Below are 26,471 nucleotides of genomic sequence, written 5' to 3' on the forward strand. Positions count from 1 at the left end.
AGATGTCAAAGATAGGGAACTCATGCTAAATGGACTTAGCAGGATTCTTGCTAAAACTTGCGTCTACAAGGAAGAACATGTATGAGCCTTTTTGGGAAGGATTCAGAAGAGCCTTGCTAAAATTTGATCAAGCAAAGAATCTTTTTCATCTCTTTTTCATGGTCTTTACTTTTTTTCCTATGGTTTACTATCATTGCACATACCCTTTTGAATTGTAATTCCCCAGTGGCATCTCTGAGTCATCTGCTACAATTGTGAGATCCTTAAAGTTGGGCACTATTTTTATTTTTGTATTTCTTGTACTCTTATTGGGCTTATAATAGTATAGGGACTGTTAATATTAGTGAAATGATGACTGTTCTTGCTCTAGAATGATACATAACTGAATCACAGTTATGATAGTGACTTGGAAAAGAAGAAGCACATTAAGCTTCTTCTGAAAAGAAGAAGCTTTTAACAAATGTAAGTAAAAATAATTTGGATTTAGTGTGTAGGGAAAGAAAGATTTAAAAATGACTGACGTTTCTGTTGGTCCTATTTTTTCAATGTAATGTATATCTCAAATACAATGTCATTGCTTTTTCATCCTTTCTAAGACAACCCAATTAACATGAACTAAGAAAAATAAGTATTAATATCTAATGGCCATTTTGGAATAAGATATCATTGTGACTAAACATGACTATATAAGCACTTTATTTGTTTGCAGGGCTGACTTAACCATTTTTCTTTTGGTGTGTATCCCTCTTTTCTGACTTTTTTGTACCAATTTTTATAGGTACATTCATTTTCCTATTTTGATACCTGTAATTAAGGTATGAAATCCAATTTGAAGAAATCATTATTCATCATTTAAAAACATTGTGATGATTCATCAGTATAAATTCACTTTTCCTGCTTTGTATGATTATGCTGTTGTTTGAAAATCATGACATTGTCTAATTAAAAAAAATCCTTATCCTTGTATGCTAAGAATAATGGTTCCATATACAGTTTCATTTGAATAGTTACATTTAAACTAAATGCTACTTTTTTGCTAAAATTCTTTTTCCAGTATTTTCTCTTCCCCAGGTTATCTCAGATCTATTATGGCCCTTTCCTGGGCATTTTCATCTCCCACTGTCTCTTATATACCTAGCACACTGATTGTGTGAAGCATTTCGTGGATAGAGGAGAGGTGGTAGATGGATAAAAGGAGTACTACATGTACGGCACTGAGACATGAGATTACCATGCTACTTGATTGGATGATGTTATTCAGATTTTTAAGTTTAAAGCATTTTTTAAGTGCATAAATAGCCTAGATCAAAATAATTCTCAGATAAAATAACTATTTCTCAAGTTATTTGAATGGCAGGCATTATTTCCTGTCAAGGTTATTTTAAAATTCAGAGATTGACAAACCATCATTCTCTATAGTTTCAAGGTGATATACATAATGGACTCTGATTTTGGTATTGATAGTATCTTTTTTTTCTTTTTCTTTTTTGACATGAGGACTTACCATTTTTATTTAGTGAATTCTTTCTTGAAGGTTTTCCCTGTTCTACTCTTAATCTTCCTTTTCCCTCTTTGTCCCATCCTAGTAGTTGTGGCAGTAATCTCTTGTCTGTCCTTTATGGTTTTTTCCATGATCATAAAAACATAGATGGAAACATAGTCCCCCTCCCTCCTATACACACAGTCATTAGGATTTTGAGGTTATTATTTTATAAAATGGAATCATATTGTATGCTTCTTGTCTTTTTTTTTTTAAGATTTTATTTATTTATTCATGAGACACAGAGAGAGAGAGAGGCAAAGACACAGGCAGAGGGAGAAGCAGGCTCCATGCAGGGAGCCCTACACAGTACTCGATCCCGGGCCTCCAGGACCACATCCTGGGCGGAAGGCACTGCTCAACTGCTGAGCCACCTGGGCTGCCTGCTTCTTGTCTTTATCATGAAAATATACATTGTGAAAATTCTATTCAAGCCACCTACTTTTGCACTAATTGTTTTTATTGAGTTTCCTCATATTCCACTCCATGGATTGTACTAGCATAATTTTTTCATATTTTCTACATTTTCTTACTAATAATCTGTACATTTTCTTACTACTATACTGTACTTTTAGGAGTACATTGCTGAGTTAAAAGGTTGACATTTCTAGCAATTATGTAATAGTTCGTTTTCACTACCATTTAATCAGCCCTAGATGTTATCCCTCTTATTTTTGTTGGCTGAATAGTATAAAGTGATATCACATAATTTTAATTTGCATTTTCTTCAATACTAGCTATTACCATCCCTTCACATATTTATTATTATTCATTTATTGGTCTGTTGTGAATAACTGTTGTCCATTTTTGCCATTTTCACTTTTATTTATTTATTCATGAGAAACACAGAGACAGAGGCAGAGATAGGTGGAGGGAGAAGCAGGCTCCCTCCTGGGAGCCTGATATTTGGGATTTGATCCTAGGATCCTGGGATCATGACCTCAGCCAAAGGCGGATGCTTAACCCACTGAGCCACCCCAGTGTCCCCAAAAAATTGCATTTAAAAAAATCTGCTTAAAAGAGTTCCAGCAATCATATTTTAAAATACAGGGAAAAAAGATTTAATTAAAAATTCAGTAGGAAGACACGTTGAACCAAAAGATGTCAATTGCTATTGCATTTGTGCTGATTAAGAGTTGTTATTTCAACATCATTATAAATTATGGATGTTAAATAAATGTACTTGTTACTATCTGTAATCATTTTTTTTCTACTTCTTTCCTAGGAATCACACCTGTGTATCATAGTATGTTTGCTTTAATGAGTGAAACAGAAAGGATCTGGTATCCACCCAACCACGTCTTCCATATTGATGAATCAACCAAGCACAATGTACTCTACAGAATAAGGTACTTTCTCCAATAAAGTGGTGAAAAAGCAAAGTGAGAGAAATTATCTCAAACATATTTTTAAGTTGCAAGGTACTTAATAATAGAAACCAAACTTCATTTAAGACATTTTGTCCACCAGAGGAAGTGTTTTTACATGTTTTTTCACTAGGATACTCTTAGCTTTTCTGGTGGGATGCTACTTAACCACTTATGATTATAATTAAATTTAAAAATGATGAGAATGGCCTCTACTGACTGACAAAATCCTAAATGTTTGGAATATTTTTAGTTTCCCAGGAAATTCAGTGTTTTGTGCATTTTGTGCAATGTAATCTAACATCTCTCTCTCTTTTTTTAGTTTCATATGTAGTTTTCAGTAATTCATCAGTTGCATATAATACCCAGTGCTCATCACATCTCTTTTTAATAATTTTTTTAGAGTTAAAGTAAAAGAAATGATTTTGTCAGTATTTATTCACAGCCTCAAATTATTAGTTAATTTCACAATTTATGCAAATATGTAATACCAATTTAGAGAAATCCAGTGGAACTCTTCCATTAAAAAAGATTAAATAAAGAAATGTTTGATCTGTGGCTCTTATGAAATAGATTCATTACATGCAGTCAGTGTTGCATAGTGAAAAATAAACACATGGACTCATTCATGATCTTAAAAAGGAAAGAAAAGGAAGCCTTAAAAAACTAAGACTCAGGAGAAACATCCTTATATCATAAAGGGTAGTTACCAAAAGCAGGTAGTAAATAATATTCTCAAATGGTAAGATGTTAGCAGCAATCTCTGTAAAATAAAAAGAGATAGAAAACAAAGATAGCAACCACCACTGCTTCCATTTAGGATTTTAGTGGAGTAAATCCTGTCTTACTGTATTTCTGAATACAGTAAGACAAGAAAAATAAATATTTAATAGTTGAATACAAAGAAACAAAGTCATTATTTGAGATGGTATGATTATTAACTTAGAAAATGTAAATAAATTTATTGGCATCAATAATAAGCATTCAGCAGAGTGTTTACAGCAATAGTCCTTTGCTGTAAAAGGCCAGTAGTAAATATTTTAGGCTATATTATCTCTGTTTTAACTATTCATCTCTGTTATTATATTGTGAAAGCCACCATAAATAATAAGCAAATGAATGGGCATGACTGTATTCCAGTAAAACTTTATTTATAAAAACTTAGAGTGGACCAGAATGGGGCTCTGAGGCAGTTTGCTGACCTCTTCTCACGAATTAAAAATGGTTTGTCTTCTCAAATTCATGAATTTCTCCTATTCTCAAATCAAGGACACATAGATTCATAGCTACATATAATCAAAAGTTCCAAGGAAAGTCTAATCAGAAACCATTCAAAAGAAGATTTTATATAATTAAAAAAAATACCACGTGCCTGTTGTTTAGAGGGTATTCTTCATTTTATTACATTTGTAGGGGTTATATCAAAACCACATAAGAGAGCAGTAATTACAAAACTGTGGAAGGGCTTATGATCTATGAAGATATTGTTTGTATGACACTAATAGAACAAAGGAAATGAAAGTTTTGTGTATTACTGAAATTAAGTTGATTATTACTGATATTTTTTAAGTTGAAATGTCAATTGTAGTCCTCTGGGAAACTCCTAAGAAAATAACTCAAAAATACAAGTGAAAGAAACAATATGAAACTTAATACACTAGAAAGTATCTATTTAATAAAAAAGATCTTAGTAGTGGAGATGTGGATGAACGAAAAAAGACAGAAGCCATACAGAAAACAAATAGCAAAATGATGGACATAAGTATTACCTTAACAGTAATTGTCTTAATGGTAAATGGACTAAATACTGATATAGTGTCAGAGATTAGAGGAATAGATTAATCTAATAGATTAGAGGAATAGAGACAACATAAGCTACATGTTGTCTCTAAGAGGCACACTTTAAGTTAAAAGACACAAGGTAAGCTGAAAGTCAAGGATTGAAAAAGAACACCCTCAGTAACCACAGGGGAGCTGAAGCAACTATATTAATATCAGACAAGATTGACGGGAAAGATATAATTATTACTAGAAACAAAGAAGGGACATTTTATAATGATAAAAGAGTTAATGAGTCTGGAAAACATAATAATTGTTATAAATTAAATTTGATGACAGAGCTCCAAAATTCGTTAAGCCAACAACTGACAGAATTGAAAGGGAAAAGAGACAATTCCACAATAATAGTTGGAGACTTCAATACATGACTTTCATTAATGGATAGGACAACTAGACTAAATTCAGCAAGATAAAGACTTAAAGAACACTATAAACCGGCTACACATGCTTATACAGAGCACTCCACTCAGCAACAACACAATCACATTCTTCTCCAAGTGCACATGGCACATTCTCCAGGATAGACCACACGTTAGTCTACCAAATGAGTCTCAATAAATTTCAAAAGATTGGAATCATACAGAGTATGTTCCAATCATTAGAAATCATTAACAGAAGGAAAATTGGGAAATTCACTAATATGTGATAGTTAACACAATTTTTTAAAAAATATTTTTTGAAATAGATGTACTTTTTTTTTTTTTAATTTTTATTTATTTATGATAGTCACAGAAAGAGAGAGAGAGAGAGAGAGAGGCAGAGACACAGGCAGAGGGAGAAGCAGGCTCCATGCACCGGGAGCCCGACGTGGGATTCGATCCCAGGTCTCCAGGATCACGCCCTGGGCCAAAGGCAGGCGCCAAACCGCTGCGCCACCCAGGGATCCCAGTTAACACAATTTTAAATAACCACTTGGTCAAAGAAAAAATCACAAGGGAAAATAGAAAATACTTTGATACGACTAAAAATGAACATATCAACTTAAAGTATGCAGTTTAAACAGTAATTAGATGAGAATTCATAGCTATGCACACCTATATTAAAAAGGAAAAAGTTCTCAAATCAAGAGTATTCTACCTTAACAAAGTAGAAGAAAAGTAAGTAAAACTCAGAGCCAGGCAAAGGAAGGAAATAATAAAGATCAGAGTAGAAATACATGAAAAAGAGAAAGGAAAAGAACAGAAAATCAAGGAATGAAAAGTTGGTTCTTTGAAAAGATAAACACTATTGATAAGTCTTTAGCTAAATTGATCAAGATAAAAAGAAGCTTAAATTACTAAAATAAGGAAGAGAGAACATCAATCACTGGGACATTACAGAAATAAAGATTATAGGGAACAACTGAGTGATAACAGAATTACCTAACCAACATGAAGTGAACAAATGCCTAAAAAGACCAAGGTATGGGAACTGCTAAAAGAAGAAACAAAGTCTGTAGGACCTCCCGCAAGTATAGACATTGAATTAATAAAAAAAAAAAATTCCCCACAAAGAAAAGCCTAGGCCCAAGTGGCTTCAGTGGTAAATTCTATCAAACTTTTAAAGAAAAATTGGTAACAATTATTCAGAAAAAATGAACACTTCCTAACTCATTCTGTGAGTTCAGTGTTACCCTAATACCAAATCCAGGCAGACATCCAGAAGAAATGAAAAGTACAGGTCAGGTCAGTATCCCTTATGGAAACAGGTATAAAAGTCTTCAAAATACTAGCAAACCAAATCCAGCAACATATAAAAAAGATTAAATACCATGACCAGGTAGGATTTGTTCTAAGAAATACAAAGTTGCTTTAACATCCCCAAATCAATCACTATAATGCACCATATCAGTTAAATAAAGGGCCAAAATGATCATCTCAATAGACATAGAAAAAAATTCGACACAATCCAACACCCTATTATGATAAAAATACTCAAAACAATCAAAATGGAAAGGAACTTCCTCAGTTTCGTAAGGTACTTCTACCAAAAAAAAAAAAAAAAAAAACCCAAAGCTAACATTATCCATGATGGTGAAAAACTGTTTTCTCCCAGGGATCAGGAACATTTGTTCTCTTTCTCTCTCTCTCAAATAAATCTTTAAAAAAATTCTAAGGAATAAATAAACTATTAGAATTAAATAAATGAGCTCAGTCATTTGCAGGACAGAAGATCAATACACTAGCAGTATACAATGCAAATGTGAAATTAAGAAAACAATTCCATTAACAATAGCATTTAAAGAAGTACTTAGAAATGAGCCTCAAAAAAGAAGTGCAGAACCTTTGCTTTTGGGAAATGTAAGATATCGAAAGAATTTAAAGAACCACTTACCTAATGGAAAGATAACTCATGTTTATGGATCAGAAGACTTAATATTGTTAAATGGAAATACTTCTCACGTTGATCTGTGTTCAGTACAGTCTCCATTGATATCCTAATGGTCTTTACTGCAGAAATTTACAAGTTAGTGGTAAAATTTGTTTAAAAATCAGAGGGACTTGAAATAGTCAAAACAGTCTTGGAAAAAGAAGAAGTTTGGGGGGATCCCTGGGTGGCTCAGCGGTTTGGCGTCTGCCTTTGACCCAGGGCGCGATCCTGGAGTCCCGGGATCGAGTACTGCATCGGGTTCCCGGGATGGAGCCTTCTTCTCCCTCCTCCTGTGTCTCTGCCTCTCTCTCTCTCTTTCTCTCTCTCTCTCTCTGTTTATCACAAATAAATAAGTAAATAAATCTTTATTATTTTTTTTTAGATTTTATTTATTCATGACAGACACAGAGAGAGAGAGAGAGAGAGAGAGAGAGAGAGAGGGAGGCAGAGACACAAGCAGAGGGAGAAGCAGGCTCCACGCAGAGAGCCCGACGTGGGACTCGATCCCAGGTCTCCAGGATCAGGCCCTGGGCTGAAGGCGGCGCTAAACCGCTGCGCCACCGGGGCTTCCCGTAAATAAATCTTAAAAAAAAAAAAAAAAAAGTTTGGAAGATTTATACTTCCTAATATCAAAACTTACTCCACAGTTATAGTAATCAAGGCAGTGTGGTACTGGCTTACAGATAGGTACATAGGTTACTAGAATAGAACTAAGAGTACAAAAATAATCCCTGATATTATGGTGATTGATATTTGACAGGAGTGCTAAGACAGTTCATGGGGAGGAGTGTTTTTTTCAACAAATGCTGCTGGGACAACTGAATATCCACAGTATGGTCATGAAGTTAGATCACTAACTCACACTATATATAAAACATTTACTTAAAATGAATCATAGATCTACATATAAGAGCTGGAACTGTAAAACTTTTTTTTCCCAAACTTTTATTTTATTTTTTAATAATAAATTATTTTTTATTGGTGTTCAATTTACCAACATACAGAATAATACCCAGTGCTCATCCCATCAGGTGCCCCCCTCAGTGCCCATCACCCATTCACCCCTACCCCCCGCCCTCCTCCCCTTCCATCACCCCTAGTTCATTTCCCAGAGTTAGGAGTCTTCCATGTTCTGTCTCCGTTTCTGATATTTCCCACACATTTCTTCTCCCTTCCCTTATATTCTCTTTCACTATTATTTATATTCCCCAAATGAATGAGAACATACAATGTTTGTCCTTCTCCGATTGACTTACTTCACTCAGCATAATACCCTCCAGTTCCATCCACGTTGAAGCAAATGGTGGGTATTTGTCGTTTCTTTTTTTTTTTTTTATTTAATTTTTTTTATTTTTTTGCATTTGTCGTTTCTAATGGCTGAGTAATATTCCATTGTATACATAAACCACATCTTCTTTATCCATTCATCTTTCGATGGACACCGAGGCTCCTTCCACAGTTTGGCTATTGTGGACATTGCTGCTATAAACATCGAGGTGCAGGTGTCCCGGCGTTTCATTGCATCTGAATCTTTGGGGTAAATCCCCAACAGTGCAATTGGTGGGTCGTAGGGCAGGTCTATTTTTAACTCTTTGAGGAACCTCCACACAGTTTTCCAGAGTGGCTGCACCAGTTCACATTCCCACCAACAGTGTAAGAGGGTTCCCTTTTCTCCGCATCCTCTCCAACATTTGTGGTTTCCTGCCTTGTTAATTTTCCCCATTCTCACTGGTGTGAGGTGGTATCTCATTGTGGTTTTGATTTGTATTTCCCTAATGGCAAGTGATGTGGAGCATTTTCTCATGTGCATGTTGGCCATGTCTATGTCTTCCTCTGTGAGATTTCTCTTCATGTCTTTTGCCCATTTCATGATTGGGTTGTTTGTTTCTTTGGTGTTGAGTTTAATAAGTTCTTTATAGATCTTGGAAACTAGCCCTTTATCTGATATGTCATTTGCAAATATCTTCTCCCATTCTGTAGGTTGTCTTTTAGTTTTGTTGACTGTATCCTTGAACTGTAAAACTCTTAGAAGACAATACAGGAGTACATCTTTGTACACTTAGGAGTAGCCAGTGGCTTCTTCAGTATGGTACCAAAAGCTCAGGTGACACAAGAAAAATAGATTAATTTGGATTCATCAAAATATATGTTTGTGCATCAAAGAATGGTGTTGAGAATGTGAAAAGACAGCCCACAGAATAGAAGAAAATGTTTGTAATCCTATTTTTTTAAGGATTTTATTTATTTATTCATGAGAGACAGAGAAGCAGAGATATAGGGAGAGAGAGAAGCAGGCTCCTTGCAGGGAGCCTGATGTGGGACTCGATCCTGGGACTCCAGGATCACGTCCTGGGCTGAAGGCAGGCACTCAACCACCAAGCCACCCAGGCATCTCATGTAATCCTATTTGATAAAGGTTTTATTTTTTATTTTATTTTATTTTTTTAAAATATTTTATTTATTCATGAGAGACAGAGAGAGAGGCAGAGACACAGGCAGCGGGAGAAGCAGGCTCCATGAAGGGAGCCTGATGTGGGACTCGATCCCGGGTCTCCAGTATCACAGCCTGGGTGGAAGGCAGGTGCTCAACTGCTGAGCCACCCGGGCATCCCCAATAAAGGTTTTATATCTGGAATACATGAAGAGCTATTGTTTAATAGTATAATGAAAGATTACCCAATGAAAGTATGGGCAAAGGATTCAAATAGCAGTTTTCTAAATAAGACATACAAATAGCCAGTAAGCACATGGAAAGATGCTCAACATTTCCCTTCTATAGAGGAATGTAAATTAGAAACAACAGGACACCAATTCCCCAATTAGATGCCAAAGGTATAAAAGATGGACAATGCCAAGTTTTTATGAATTTGGCAAATTACCACTTACTAAGTAGAGCACAAGGTGCTAGATAGTGAGCCATGCTTCGGTGACAGAGCACAAGAGAAACCAAAGTAGAAAAGTTATTACTCATGGGTCCTAGAGGAAGTACCCTGTAAGCCTCCACAAGCCATATGGGGAGATCAAGGCAGAGTAGAGAGAGACACAAGACCCAAGGCACATGCCTTTATTAGGGTTTGTGGGTAGAGTGTTTGGAGTTCCAGATTCAGTTCAAGCCAACAGAGCTGGTCTTTGATAAGCCACCTGGGAGTCTTATTGAGGGGCTTTAGTAAGAGTTTTATTGAGGGGCTGCTTCTTCAGCTCTGACACAGAGGAGACTTGATCACAATGGTATTGGGGAAGTTGTATCAGAAACTTATATTTGTGGGGCTCCTGGGTGGCTCAGTGGTAGAGCATCTGCATTTGGTTCAGGTCATGATCCAGGGTCCTGGGATCGAATCCCACATCGGGCTCCCTGCTGTGAGCCTGCTTCTGCCTCTGTCTGTGTCTCTGCCTCTCTGTCTCTTGTGTCTCTCATGAATAAATAAAATCTTAAAAAAATAATAAAAAAAAACTTACTTTGCTTGTGACTCAATGGGCTGTTGTTGTTATGTAGGGTATGCACTTGCCTGAGGGGGCTAGTGTCAGTTTAAGGTCACTGCAGGCCACTTGGCTACACAAAATAGATGCCAAGGCGACAATACCAGAGACTAACTTAGCTGAACTCTCCACATGTGTTGGCAAGGATATGAACTATTGAGCTGCTCATATGTTGCTGTTAGAGATGTAAACTAGTACAACCACATTTATTTATTTATTTATTTAGCCACTTTTTAAAACACTTTGGGTGTTCCTCAAAAAGGTAAACATAGTATTAATATATGATCCAGCAATTTCACTCCTAAGTGTATATGCAAGGGAAATGAAAACATACACATACACACCCCCTTTTACACAATGTTCTTAGCAGCATTATCTACAATAGCAAAAAGATGGAAACAACCGAAATGCCCATAAAGTGATGAAGAAGCAAAATGTGGTTTATTCCATACAAGGGAATATTAACTGGCCAATAAAAAGGAATGAGTTGCTAATACTTGTTATAAATGTGGATAGTCCTTAAAAATAAGGACTAAGCAGTGAAAGAAGGTAGAAAAGGCCACATGTTACATGATTCCATTTTTTTGTTTTAAAGATTTTATTTATTCATGACACAGAGAGAAGGAGAGGCAGAGACACAGGTAGAGGGAGAAGCAGGCTCCATGCAGGTAGCCTGACGTGGGACTTGATCCCAGGTCTTCAGGATCATGCCCTGGGCTGAAGAAGGCGCTGAACTGCTGAGCCCCCCGGGCTGCCCTGATTCCCTTTATATAAAATGTTCAGAACAAGCAAATTTATAGAAACAGACTAGTGATCATTTAGGGCTAGGGAGTAGGTGGGGTGATTTCGGTGTGACTACTAATAGGTGTGGAGTTTTATTTAGTGGGAATGAAAATGTTATAAAATTAGATTGTGGGGATGTGTGTACAGGGCTATGAATACAGTAAAAAACTGAATTGTATATAAATGGGTGAACTTGAGGGTATGGGTGAATTCTATCTCAATAAATATAAATAAAGCTATATATAATATTTTTTGTTTCTTTGAAGGACAAGTTTTTAACCTGTTCATTCATTCATTCATTCATTCATTTAGTTGATGTATTAGCTGTAGATAGACAACACAGTGATTTGACAATTATATCCATTAAAAAATGCTCACCATGGTAAGCGTAGTTGCTATCTGTCACCATACAAAGTTATTAAAATATTATTGACTGTATTTCTGACATCGTACTTTTCAATCCTGTGACTTACCTATTTTATAACTGGAAATTTATACCTCTTAATCCCCTTCACCTGTTTTACCTTTTCTCCCTCTCCACAATAACTACCAGATTTTTTTTTTTTTAAAGATTTTATTTATTCATGAGAGACACACACAGAGAGAGGGGCAGAGACACAGGCAGAGGGAGAAGCAGGCTCCATGCAGGGAGCCCGACGTGGGACTCGATCCCGGGTCTCCAGGATCATGCCCTGGGCCGAAGGCAGGCGCCAAACTGCTGAGCCACCCAGGCGTCCCAACTACCAGATTTTTATTGTTTTTATTAGTCTCTTCCTTTTAATTTTTTTGTTGATTTTTTTTTTTGCTTTTTATGTTCTGCATATAAGTGAAATATGATTATTAGTCTTTCTTTGACTTATTTCAGTGAGTGTAATACCCTTTAGGTCTACCCTTGTTGTTGTGAATGGCAACATTTTATTTTTTATAGCTGAGTAATACTCCATTGTATTTATACACCACACCTTCTTTATCTGTTCATCTGTTGATGGATACCTAGGCCGCTTCCTTTTCTCCACTTTTGTAAATTATGCTTCAGTAAGCCTGGGAGTGTCTGTATCATTTCAAATTGGTGTTTTCATTTTCTTCAGATAAATACCCAGTAGTAGAATTTTGGGTTGTATAGTAATTCTATTTTTAGTGTTTTGAGAACCTCCATACTGTTTTTCAAAGTGGCTGTGTCAATTTACAATCCTCCCAATAGCACATGGAGGGGTCTCTTTTTTCCACATCTTTGCCGGCTCTTGTTATTTCTTGACTTTTTGATACAAGCCATTGTTTGGTATGAAGTGATATTTCTTTCTTTTTTTTTTTTTTTAATTTTTATTTATTTATGATAGTCACAGAGAGAGAGAGAAGAGAGGCAGAGACATAGGCAGAGGGAGAAGCAGGCTCCATGCACCGGGAGCCCGATGTGGGATTTGATCCCGGGTCTCCAGGATTGCGCCCTGGGCCAAAGGCAGGTGCCAAACCACTGCGCCACCCAGGGATCCCCTGAAGTGATATTTCTTTGTGGTAACCTCCATTTCTTAAAAGAAGCAACAATTACTTGTTTTCACACCAAATTAGTATTTTCAAATTCCCCTACTGATATTACTGAATTAATATTTTAAAAACTTTTGTTAATATTTTATTTTTGTATTTTTGTTTCCTAGTATTATTTCTGCATTCTGCCCATAGAAGCAGGCAGCATATAGATTTTACACTTAGGTTTCTTGAATTCTGTCTATATTTTTATCATGGTCTTATCCAGATTTTCTTCTGTCCCCAACTCATATTTAACACTGTTATTAGCTGTGTTTTCTGATTATGGGATGACACCTTTCAGTATGCTGGAAGTGGTTGTATGTACACAGTATGTTTATATTTGAACTATTTGGAGGCTGACTGAATGTTTTGTCTCATAGATTTTACTTCCCTTACTGGTATTGTAACGGCAGCAACAGAACCTATCGGCACGGAATATCTCGAGGTGCTGAAGCTCCTCTTCTTGACGACTTTGTCATGGCTTATCTTTTTGCTCAGGTATAATTATCTTGTATATATGTTAAATGATAAGAATCTTGCTGTGTAGTGTAGCTCATCAGAAAAAAATCTTCATAAATGGGAAAATTGATGGTCTCTCTTATGTAGTAGGCCAGGAAAGGTAATAAATTTGAGTCTTTTGATCACTAATTTTTAATCCCATAATTGATAACTAACATAATTTATTTTATAAAGGTTCCCTTAATTTGCCCTTTTGAATTTTTACCTTTTTGGTCGTTTAGAACATTTTAAGGATTTCACAAAGTTTAGATTGAGTTATACAACTTGATTTATGTACATATAAGTACCTGAAATATAAGACAGTAAAATTTCCTCAGAGAATTTTTTTTTCATTCCTGAACAATTTCAGACATAAATAGTGGGTGGTAAAATGTAAAGTAAGTAGGAAACTAAATAAAAAGTGAGTTATAGTAGTTTGTTTAGCTCCTCATAGGAGGATGGCTAGATTTTGTTCCTTGGTCTGAGAGCTGTGTTCCAGTTGTTTGTTAATTAATTCTGTTATATTAAATTTTTAGTGTATTTGAAGACTTTGTAATATTTTCCTGTTACCTTAATTGAAACAGTCATTGCAATATTCTGTCATTAAATAACTTTTGTTTTTATATACCACAAGACTGAGGAGTAGAAATGAAAGAAAGAAAAAAGATATTAGTGCTTTTGGGGTAAAGGTATGCTCTCCTTATTCGCAGGCTGTCAGATTAATGAATTTGAATCAGATTTCCTAACATCATAGGAAATTACCCTACAGATCCTCATGGCTCGTGTTTCTAAGATGTCTAGGAAAGCTGGTTCAGTTTGTGAGCAACACATTGAAAAATATTCCGCTTTTGGGGTATGAGAACAAGTAACTTTTTTTTTAATTCTGGTAAAACACACTTAATAAAAGTTACCATTTTAACCATTTTTAAGTGAACAGATTATAGCATTAAAGTATATTCACATTGTTGTACAACCGTCACCATAATTCATCTTTAGAACATTTTTCATCTTTCTAGACTGAAACTTCATACCTATTAAACAGTAACTCCTTATCCCCTTCTGGCCCTTGGCAGCCATCTTTCTACTTTCTGTCTGTGAGTTTGCTGTTTTGGGTCTCTCACATAAATGGTACTATACAGCATTTGCTTTTATGTGATGGATATATTTCTCTTAGCATGTCTTCAAGGTCATCCGTGTTGTAGCATGTGTCAGAATTTCCTTGTTTTAAGGGTAAATAATATTCCATTGTATATACCACATTTTGTTTATTCATTTATCTATTAATAGATACTTTGGTTGCTTCCACTTTTTGGCTCTAAAGAATAACACCACTATGAACATGCATATAAAAACATTTCTTTAAGATCCTGCTTTCAATTGCTTTGGCTAAATATCCAGAAATGGAATTATTGGATTATTTGGTAATTCTATTTTTAATTTTTTTTTTGAGGAGCTGCTACACTGTATTCGGTGGCAGCTGTACCATTTTACATTCCCGCAGCAGTGCATACGCATTCCAGTTTCTCCACATCCTCACTAATGCTTACTTTCTGTTTTTCTGATAATAGCCATTCTGATTGGTATGGAGTGATACTTTGTTATGGTTTTGATTTGTATTTCCCTAATAATTACTGATGTTGAGCATTTTTTAAAAATTTTTTGGCCATTTGCATATCTTTGGGGAAATTTCTGTTTATGTCCTTTGCCTATTTTTAATTCAGGTTATTGTCAAGTTGTAAGTGTTCTTTATATATTCTGGATATTAACCCCCTGTCAGCCATATAATTTGCATATATTTTCTCCCATTCTATCAGTTGCTTTTGACATTTGTTGATATGTCCTGTGGTGCCCAAAGCTTTTTAATTTTTATGTAATCTGGTTTGTTTTTTTCTTCTGTTTACCTGTGGTTTTGGTGTCATATCCAAGAAATCATTACCAAATCCAGTATCATGAAGATTTCCTCCTATATTTTCTTTAAGTGTTTTACTGTTTAACTCATATGATCTTTGATCCACTTTGAGTTAATATTTGTTGGTGGTGGGAGATGAGGCCCAATCTCACTCTTTTGCATGTGGATACCCCTTTTTTCCAGCATCATTTGCTGAAAAAAAAAACTCCTCCATTGACTGGTCCTGGTGCTCTTTTAAAAAAAAACTTGACCACTACTCAACTTTAATGTAGTTTCTTTGTTCTAGTAGCCATTAAGAAAAGAGAGAGAGAAACTTTCTGTTGGCTTTATGGTTATATCACCTGTGCTGCAGAACTGGTTTTATTTTGGTGTCTCATGCTAGTTTAAATCCCATTAATAAGATAGTTTTCCTAAACTGTTCAGCTGCTTTACCCTACTTGTAGTATTGTGATATCTAATACTTTGGATTTAGAAAAAATATGATAGTTTCTAATTTTGTTTTCCTAGGAAGGATTTTCTCATCTAGGATAGTAAAAATAGTTTCACAATAGAATTCTAAATTATATGGTAGTAGATTGTAAATACCATATGTAATTTTCTATTTCTTAATGTTTCTATTTCTCTAATCCTGTGCCCAGAAAATACATACGGAAGTAATTTCCTTAGCCAGATTATATTGATATCAGATTATTATATGCATTTTATAGAATAAATAAAACATATTTGACTAATGACATTAGAGCATAAGTATTTTTAAATAACTAAAAAATAGTTCAGCCACTAAACTATGAAGTATGTAAGACACTACTATAGAAAGATAAGTTTGGAAAAGGTAAGCTAATAAAAGCCAAAGGTTAGATGTCCTTTGTAAATTCATTTTCTTCTCAGGATTGCCTTGATACCATTAAATATGGTGACTCAGCAAATAATTTGCTGCTATGTGAACCATCTTTAATGAGTTCATATATATTCAGCAAGAAAAAAAGTACATTTGCTCCTGTTGTTTCTTTGGTTCATTTCTGATTTTGCAACTCTGTTTTTTATTTTTTTGGTTGGATGTAGGTGAAATTTTTTGATTCAAATGTTGTCAGCTACCCAAATGAAAAAGTACTTTCTTACAGTTACAATTAAGGGAAATTTTTATTGGTATACGTTGCATTTATAAAGGAAGGATAGTTTAAAATATAGTATGCTTTGGCATTGGGACTATTTCTTTTGTAATTTTTCTCTAAGGGGCATTTGTTGATTATGCTCTTAGTGTTGCTTTTAATGGTTTTCCTATCTTTATTGTCTTTTGGGTATAAGTTCCACAGAATATCTTCATGAACATAATTTATTATACTATGGTCCTATACAGTATATGGAACAAAAGTAAGGTATTAAAAAGAATTACCTAACCATCAGTTATCTTAATCAGAATAATTTACTTGCCCGATTTCTAAAAGTGTGGTGAGAGAAGTTTTAGCAAAATGAAATCTAACTCCTTCCCTAAATAAAGTTTGTATTACCAATGTTAGGCTTTTATTTTGGTTAATACTGGTTATTTCATGGTTTGTGCCTTTGAAACAATATAGGATTTTTTTGCACTAAAATGTTTTCTAATTTATTAATAGGAAATTAATAAATATACTGTTAAATGGGTATTTCTTTTAATAATTTTTTTTGAAATTTTTTAATTTTTAAAATTAAATTTCATTTATTTGAGAGAGTCTTTTTAGTTTCTAAAACTTTATTGTTTTGAGAGAGAGAGAGAGAGCACAAGCGAGGTTAGAGGGGCAGAGGGAGAGGGAGAAGCAGACTCCCTTCTGAGCAGACATGGATGGGGCTTGGATCTAGAAGGATCCCAGATTCTGAGATCATGACCTCAGCTGAAGGCATAGGCTTAACAGGCTGAGCCACCCAGGGACCCCTAGTTTTTTAATAAAATTATTTTTAAAGAATTTGTGTAAAACTTTAATTTTATGAGATAAGTTATCACATTAAAAGAAAGGAGATACATATATGAAATAAAAAGAATGGCCCTATATTTCTCTTATCCAGTTTAAAACCTTAGTTAAATACTGGTACTTCAGCTAATATTTTAGTTACCTTTTTTAAAAAAAAATATTTTTAATTTATTTATTAAGAGACAGAGAGAGAGAGAGAGAGAGAGAGAGAGAGGCAGAGGGAGAAGCAGGCTCCATGCAGGGAGCCCGACATAGGACTCGATCCCGGGTCTCCAGGATCATGCCCTGGGCTGAAGGTGGCGCTAAACCACTAAGCCACTGGGGCTGCCCTAGTTCTTTCCTTTCTTACCAAGAAAATCATGTTTTGCCTTTCCTTTCTCCCATTACATGTTCATTCTCATTTCCATATTCCTAAATCATCTAGACTAAAATCTTAGAATTTCTGTTTTTTCTTTTTCATTTTTCTATATAGTGATAAAGTTACAAGTTTTTTTTTTTTTCAGACCCTTTTAGTGTCTTCTATTCCCTACAACTGATCCTTATTATCTCCTATCTGAACCATTACAGCAGCCTCCTAATGAGTCTCACTAAATACACTTTATTTTCTTAAAGCACTTTTATCATTACTACTTCTGACCAGTGGAGTGGAAGAAGCATGATGCTTTAAGAAAAGGTGCTGTGAGAAAATGTCTATTGCTTTTTAGGATCAAGTCATTCAAGGGTATCTACATTTTGACCCCAACTTTTCCAAGTTTTAATCCACATTGTTTCCTTACATAAACTGTATGCCCTACCAAACTATGGACATATGCTTTGTTTTGGTATCAAAGCATATGGACTATGCTTTGTTTTGGTATCATTCCTCCCTATTTTATCACCCTTTTTTGTGTCCAAAAATCTCTTCATCTCTTAAGACTACGTGAAGTTTTGAATTTTCCATGAAACCTTCCCTAATTATCTCAACTAGATATAGTTTCAACTTCTTTTAAATTCCTGAAGCATCTGTTGTGTGGCATTTAGCATAGTGTATCTGGCATTATAATATTTTGTTTACGTTTTTAGCTTTCTTGCTAGATTTTAGTCTCCTTGAGGATTGAAGTCCATCTTATATTTTTTTGTATCTCACACAGTCCTACCTAGTATAATGCTTTGAACATATTTCGAACTAGTTACATATTTAATTAGTTAATATCTGTTTTATTTTAGGTAATTCTTATGTGGAAGATATAGTTTGAAGATTCAAGCAGTGAAATAGATTGACATGATATGCACTGTATAATGGGGAACTCATTTTAAATCAGTTTCCGTTGACAAAAAAAACTTTTGCTAAAATCTTATGGCAAAATAATTGAAAATCAAGGAAGGAGCTGACGTTCTTTTAAATGCATATGTTCTAGAAATTGTAGGTTAAAACACGATAGATTAAAATGTGATAGTGATATTTAAGAGATATTTCCTTCTAAATTTTTTTCCTGTAGTGGCGGCATGATTTTTTACATGGATGGATAAAAATACCCGTGACTCATGAAACACAGGAAGAATGTCTTGGAATGGCTGTGCTAGATATGATGAGACTAGCCAAAGAAAAGGATCAAACCCCACTGGATATCTATAGCTCTATCAGGTAGTTTCTTTATGCAAATCCATATACATAACTGTAAACAGTTGGAGTTTTTCTATAATTAATTGTATTTTCTGTGTCAAATGTTTTTGGTTTTATAATAAAGTTATATAGGCATTTTTCTTCCTTGTGTACAACACATACTTTGTGAGATAAATTATTTTTTTCATTTTTTATTCCAGTTTTATTGAGATACAATTGTCATATAGCACTGTATAAGTTTAAGATGTACAGCATCATGATTTGACTTACATATTTGTGAAATAATTACCAAAATAAATTAATCCGTCTCATATAGATATAAAAAAAGAGAAAAATAAATTGTCCTTACAATGAGAACTCTTTGGATCTACTCTGTTAAAAACTTCACTGTATACCATACAGCAGTATTACCTATAGTGATCATATTGTACGTTATATCTTGAGTACTGATTTATTTTAGAATTTAAAAAAAGTATTGGAGTACTACAGAAAATATAGATGTTCAGTACTTATTAATTTGATTCATTTATTCTAAAAAGAGTAGATAAAGTTAGGGTGATAAACACTTGGAGGCATAATTTCTGATAGCAGATTTTCAAGTTGTCTGTATCAGTAATTTTGAAGCAGCATTTTTCAAATATTGGCCCATCTTTTACTTGAATTAGTATCACCTAAAGTGCTTGTTAAAATTGAAGATTTTTGAGCACTACCAAAGAATTTGGATTCGGTAAATCTGACGTGAAGCCCACAAATACAAATCTTCACAAGTTCTCCAGAGAATTTTCTTAAAAATTTCAGCTTTATTGAAGTCATTGATATAAAATTGTAAGATGATTGAAAATGTACATCGTGATGGCTTGATGTAAGTATACATGGTGAGAGAACTCCTCCATCTAGTTTATTAACACATCCAATCACCTCACATATTTATCTATATTTACTTTTTTAATTTTTTGATAAGAATGTTTAAACTCTCAGCAAATTTCATTTCTACCTTACAGTGTTACCAGTTACCATTTTACATTAGATCCTTAGACCTTATTCATGTTATAACTGATCCAGCAGATTCTCTTATAAGTGATCCACATTCCACATTCTCCAGATTACTCTTTTGAATGTTGAATTTTATCATGCCTAACAGGATTTTTTTTTTTAAATACTGCTGCTACAGCCCAGCTTTAATGGCTGTAAGACTTTTACTTTTGTTTTAAAAAGTTGTATAATATTATGATTAAAAGAGTTCTTTGAGGGTTTTTTTAAGTTTGAAGACTAAATACATATTTTACAGATTGTATATTCAGGATTAAAAGTTTGAGGGTGTTAGGAATTTGGTTAAACTTTCTTTACTTCTTGAAATCCTTCTCTCAAATCTATCTGGTTTTAGTCACTCCTTTACTAAATGCCTTAAAAACAGTTACATACCCAGTTTGTAGGGTATCCGTTTCTGTTTCTTCTTTGTTTGGTTTTAAGTATTCTTGTTTTGTTTTCAGATGTCTGTTAAGCCTTAACCATAAAGTTCACCCATTTAAAATGTACAACTCAAGATTTTTTTTTATTACTGAGTTGTGAGGGTTCTTTATATATTCTGGATACAAGTCAAGTGATGTTTTCTGAATTCACATCTAGTGCTTCTTTTTCTTTTTTTTTTTTATAAGATTTTATTTATTTATTCATGAGAGACACAGTGAGAGAGACAGAGACATAGGCAGAAGGAGAAGTAAGGCTCCATGCAGGAAGCCTGATGCTGGACTTGATCCCAAGATCCCGGGATCATGACCCAGCCAAAGGCAGATGCTTTACCATTGAGCCCCTAGTGCTTATTTCTGAGAACTAATCAAGAAGCTCTACTCATTGTTAAAGTATTTAAGATTGATGGGAGAATAAATAAATGACTAGTTGTTGGCAGAATGAAATGTTTTGTTTCCAGAAATATCCAGTAGGGTTTGGATCTCTGATTAGTATAATTAAATATATATTCTTTTCAGACTTAAAAAAATGCATGTAAGGTACATCTTTGTGTGTCTGTGCATTATCTGGGTCTGTGAGCACATGCCTCTGTGTATGCTCATATGTGTGTGTGTGCACCTCTTTGTGCATGTGTGTGTAATACATACTTTTTTGTATGCCAGCTCCTAACTGGAATTATGGCTTAGGTATTAGAGTACAGAAAGTAAAGGAAAGGCATAAGATTTTTGTGTTTTCATTCTGCATTTGGTCTTTAAAATCCCGTTTGCTAAAGGGAGGGAAGAAGAGAAACTGGAGAACGCAGAGTTTAAGGGAGGCTGCTGCATTTGTAAACATTAGGTCAGGACCAAGGCCACTTACACAGCAACTGAGCTACTTCTCACTGGATTCCCTTTCTGAAAAACTAAGTAAATAATAGAGCTTCCAATGGCCTACCCCAGTTATAATAATAAGATGCAGATATCATTTTACAGTTCAAACAATAGTGTAGTTTCTAAGGCAAGGCTCAATTTCAGAGCATTTTGGAGCCTCAATTTTAGCATTCTTTAAAAACTCAATATAAGAAAAGCATGAGGAAAAACTTTTTATGCTTCAAGAGTTAACTTTTCTCTTGAAAAAGTTTTAGTGTTTCTAACAAGTCTGGTTCTGATAGTATGATGCTGTAGTGGATTCACCATATTCAAGACCCACAGGTTCCTGTGGTATTCTCAAAGGAAGTATGTCTGGTCCTTCATGGAAGCATCAGTGTGGAAAATGTTTTTTGTTCTTATTTTAAACTCCTTTTTTTATATCCAAATACATTTTCAAAAGCCTTATTAAGTAGCCATTGATGACTCTGTATTGCATTTTTGTAAGATGCTATGTAAATTGCATTCAGATTTAGTAAGGCTCTTGGTAACCAGTGTTTTTGACAGAAGTAGATAAAGCAAGAATCATTTGTATTTCTGATTCTATTTTTAAGTCTTTTCACTATTTATTCTAAACTTCCTGCGGTTTTCTTGTATGCTATCTAGACTTTTATTAAATTTTATGTGGGACCCAGGAAATCTAACAAAAATCCCCTACCCCTAGACAAGCAGAGCAGGACGAACTCCATTTTGTGCTTCACTCGCCATCTCATGTAACCTCCCCCCCATGATCTGCCTATTGTTTAAGGCAATCCCTCACCCTAGTTTAGCTATTAAGCACACCTTTATCAGAAACCAAAACACCTAGGAATGCGGGACCTCTGACCTTTAACCAGCCAAGGAGAGAAAACCCCTCCTTTGCCCGCCAAACCTGCGCACCAATTCTAACCAGAATAATAGGCCAGTTCAAATGGTCACTATAGGGTGAATCGTAATTCAATTGGCCACCTGTGTGTGGACCAACATGACTGTGCAACTTTCTACGTGTGTTACAATCTCATTGGCCATGGACCCCTATAACACTACTATGTTTTTTTGGTCTCAGGGTCCAAGTCCCTGCTCCGCTGTGACGGGTATACTTGGACCCAGGCTCAAGCTTGCTAATAAACCCTCATGTGATTATATCGGTGTCGGATCCTCGGTGGTTTCTCGGATTTGCAATCTTGGGTACAACATTTTATATATTTATTTAGAAATATAGGGCAGCCCGGGTGGTTCAGCGGTTTAGCACCCCCTTCAGCCCAGGGCCTGATCCTGGAGACCTGGGATTGAGTCCCACGTCGAGCTCCCTGCATGGAACCTGCTTCTCCCTCTGCCTGTGTCTCTGCCTCTCTCTCTCTCTCTCTCTCTCTCTCTCTCTCTGTGTCTCATGAATAAATAAATAAAATCTTTAAAAAAAAAAGAAATATATAATTGTTATGAATAGAGTGTGACTTTTGAGATCTGAAAAGAAGTGGAGAATTTAATGGGCAGAGAGAGGGGAGTGATAGAGTGTGTGGAGAGGAAAAGGCCTTTGTAGCAGAAGGGAGCATAGGAAAAGTGAAGAGAGTCAGTATGGCTAGAGACCAGAGTTAGTAGGAGGCAAAGCAAGGGTCAGACAGAACCTACAGAACCTTAGGGCCATGTTGACAAGCTTACCAGCACTTAGAAACCATGTAGGAGTGTTAAGCAATGGTGAAATGATTAGATTTGTGATTTTTAAAGATCTCCATGAGTCCATTGTAGAAAACAAAATCAGACAGTAGAAGAGTACATTGAAATGCCGGCTGCCCAGAGACCAAGACCATTACAGAATTTTCCTCCAGGAGATATGGCCAGTAATGAGAAAAATTGGTAAATAAGAGAAGTATTTAGAAGGTAAACTCGGGAACGTGGTGATGAATGGAAAGTTGAAGGTGACATCAAGGATGATTCCTGGGTCTCCAGTGAATTGCAGTGTTGTTTACTTAGGAAATGCTGTAAGAGGATCTTTTAAGGGAGGAAATTAGCAAGACTTGTGAGTTTGGTTTGACACATTGTTTAAGGAGATTGTGAGACATTTAAATTAAATGTATAGATTGGCTTGCCTACGGAAGAGTCTAGAGGTCAGTGCTAGAGACAGCTATCAGTCATATGCATATGAGAATCTAGAGGGAAAGAGTACAAATAAGAGAAGAGAGCCTTAAGACTTGAGGAACTTAATCACCTGGTAAATAAAGAAGAATGAACCTGAGAAAAGAAGGTTGAGAAGTATCCCAGGAGACAGAAATAAAATCAGGAAAGCTAAAGGGAGAGAGTTGAAGGAGAGAATGATCAGCAGTGTTGGATGCTTCTGAAAAACGACAAGGGAGATGAATAGGGGAATTTGGTTTTAGCAACATGAAAGTTTTTCTTGATTTTAGCAAAAGCATTTTCTATGGAATGATGGAGCAGAAGCTAGACTGGAGTGAACTGAAGAGTAAATGGAAATGGCTATATAAACTCTGTCAAAATCAGGCCACATCGGCTGTAGCTGAAGGGATATGTGGGACAAATAAATTTTACATTAAGGTAGGACGAACTTAATTTTTTGTAGATTGAAGAGAAACAAGACTAAAAGTCACCGGAAGGTGAATATATATCAGAGGAAGAGGCTGTAGGTAAATACATGTCTAGGAAGTGGCTTTACCTTGCTGTTTACACCTCATTTGTTGTATTAGGTGGGAAGGAGGAGGGAATGAGTACAAACGTATGTAGATTTGCTAACAGAAAGAAGCTTTTCTTCCCCCTAAAACAGAGATGCTGAATGTAAGGAATGCAGCTGAGGTTTGAGGCAGAAGAAAGATAGGCGGTTTGAGAAACTTGGAGAGGGTTTGACATAGTGGAACCTGGGAGAATTAGTTGACAGAGAGATGTTGTTAAATTGATGGTAGTGCTGAAAGCATGTTTGAAATTGGTGATTATGAATTTATACTGCCCTGTCTCCCTTGTCAAATGACTCTCCAGCAGCTCTGCCACTTGAGTACAAAACTGAGTGTTCTTCAGTGGGGTTCAGGCAGACTAGGGAAGGGAAGAAGCAATGGTATTGCTGGCAAATGCTTAACAACTAGTTCTCAAAAAACCCCAGAAATCTGATTTGTCATCTTTGCTGATATCCATGATATAAATCCTCCCTATGACCAATTTCAGAGTATCAACCTGATGTGCCTGAATATAGAATTGGAAAGAGACGAGCAATAGCAAATCTTTTTCATTGCTCATGTATAAGAGATATAAACAACCTCAGAAGCATAAGTAACAATAAAATTTAGCAATTTAAAATGTAAAATAAAAAAATAAAATGTAAAATAATTAGGAAGTGATAATATTTTGAGTATTACCTATATTTTTACTCTAATTTGTTTATAACTATAGAACTTAATTTTTAATGACAACTCTTTAGCAATCAGCTAAGTAGTCTTAAAATGTAATAATAAGTTCTTAGCATGAGCCAGATCAAGCACTAGCTACAAATATTCAAATACAGGATAGAGTGAGAAGTGAAATTATGGAGTGCTGCACAGAATACTATCAGACAAAGGGAGGATCATCTAACATAGTCATAGAGAAAAGTTTCCTGGATTTGATGATGCTTGAGCTGAGACTTTTGGAATAAGAGCCAACCAGAAAGGAGAGATGGGTGATACGAAGAAGAATTAGCATATGTGAAGGAATGCAAATTTAATGCAGTTGTACCTTCAAAAATACAATGTTCTTCATTTGTCCTATATTTGCACAGAAGGGAAGTTATCTTTCTTTTTTTTTTTTTTTTTTGGAAGTTATCTTTCTTCTGTAAGATATTTTACATAGAGATAGAAGTTCAAAAGAGAATTTTTTTTTTTTTTTTGGGATTTTATTTATTCATGAGAGACACACACACACACAGAGAGAGGCAGAAACATAGGCAGAGGGAGAAACAGGCTCCCTGCAAGGAGCCCGATGTGGGACTTGATCCCGGATCCTGGGATCAGGAAGTGAGCCGAAGGCAGATGCTCAACCGCTGAGCCATCCAGGAGTCCCCAAAAGAGAATATTTCTAAGTGGAATTGTTTTGATTGCAAAGGAATTACTAGGAATTAGTGAAAATGGCATAGAAAGTAAGGTATACAAAAGAAGTATGTTTGCATCATGAGCAATAGAATCCAACAAAATGTAACAGTTTCCAAAATACACATAAATTTTGGTGTACAGCATCATAGGAAATATTTTGCAACACAATGCTAAAAAAAGATGTATAAGATAATCAGAGAAATTTTTAGAGATTCCTTTACTAGACTAAGTCTTCATTTCATTAGGGGAAGAAAATTATCCTCTTCTAAAAATTTATGGTAATTGGGAACTTTTATATGTGTTCACATCATCAGACAAAACCTTAAGGTTTTTTTTTTTTTTTTTTTTTTTAATTTTATTTATTTATTCATGAGAGACACAGAGAGAGAGGCAGAGAAGCAGGCTCCATGCAGGGAGCCCAATGTGGGACTCGATCCCGGGACTCTGGGGTCAGGCCCTGGGCTGAAGGCAGGCACTAAACCACTGAGCCACTCGGGAACCCCAACCTTAAGGTTTTATATTGTACAGATAGATGGTGGCAGAGAGGTGTCACCTTTCTCCACTTGACCACTGTACTGCAGTACTTATCGTGGAGAAAAGTGGTAATTTTTCTTTCGATTTCATCTTAGTGTTCATCTTCCATTTGTTTTGTTTCTCTGTGTGTGCTCTTTATCCCTAGCTACAAGACATTCTTACCCAAATGTGTTCGAGCAAAGATTCAAGACTATCATATTTTGACAAGGAAACGAATAAGGTACAGATTTCGCAGATTTATTGAGCAGTTCAGCCATTGCAAAGCCACTGCCAGAAACTTGAAACTTAAGTACCTTATAAATCTGGAAACTCTTCAGTCTGCCTTCTACACAGAGCAATTTGAAGTAAAAGAACCTGGAAGAGGTCCTTCAGGTGAGGAGATTTTTGCAACCATTATAATAACTGGAAACGGTGGAATTCAGTGGTCAAGAGGGAAACGTAAAGAAAGTGAGACACTGACAGAACAGGTAATCCTTAATGATACGTTCTCATTCTTTGTTACTTTAATTGAATGGCAATTGAGACAGTAATTTTACTCATTTAAACATGGTCTTGCAATTCTCTCATTGTTAGAAGTTTTTAACAGTGTGAAGCTGTCAAGGTCATATCTATAATCCTTTTTCATTGTTTGTAAATGGTTTTTTAATTTTTTATGACAAATATTAGTAACGGTGTTCTTATAGT

General features: G+C 35.2%; 1 protein-coding gene across 5 annotated transcripts in view; it reads left to right on the forward strand.

Annotated features, from left to right (window-relative positions):
• JAK2 (Janus kinase 2) overlaps positions 1-26,471 on the forward strand; it is a 117,893-nt gene that overhangs the window by 53,351 nt on the left and 38,071 nt on the right. For 4 of the 5 annotated variants that reach the window (XM_077909322.1, XM_077909306.1, XM_077909297.1 and 1 more), the window contains 4 exons: positions 2,766-2,889; positions 13,260-13,377; positions 18,711-18,856; positions 25,933-26,254. In XM_077909322.1, the coding sequence (XP_077765448.1) occupies positions 2,789-2,889; positions 13,260-13,377; positions 18,711-18,856; positions 25,933-26,254 (687 nt within the window). In that variant the 5' untranslated portion in view covers positions 2,766-2,788. Of the gene's footprint in view, positions 1-2,765; positions 2,890-13,259; positions 13,378-18,710; positions 18,857-25,932; positions 26,255-26,471 lie in introns of those variants that run through there. The other variant, XM_077909328.1, reaches the window with a different exon arrangement.

This window comes from Canis aureus, chromosome 1 (genome assembly GCF_053574225.1).
Source record: "Canis aureus isolate CA01 chromosome 1, VMU_Caureus_v.1.0, whole genome shotgun sequence".
Taxonomy (NCBI): domain Eukaryota; kingdom Metazoa; phylum Chordata; class Mammalia; order Carnivora; family Canidae; genus Canis; species Canis aureus.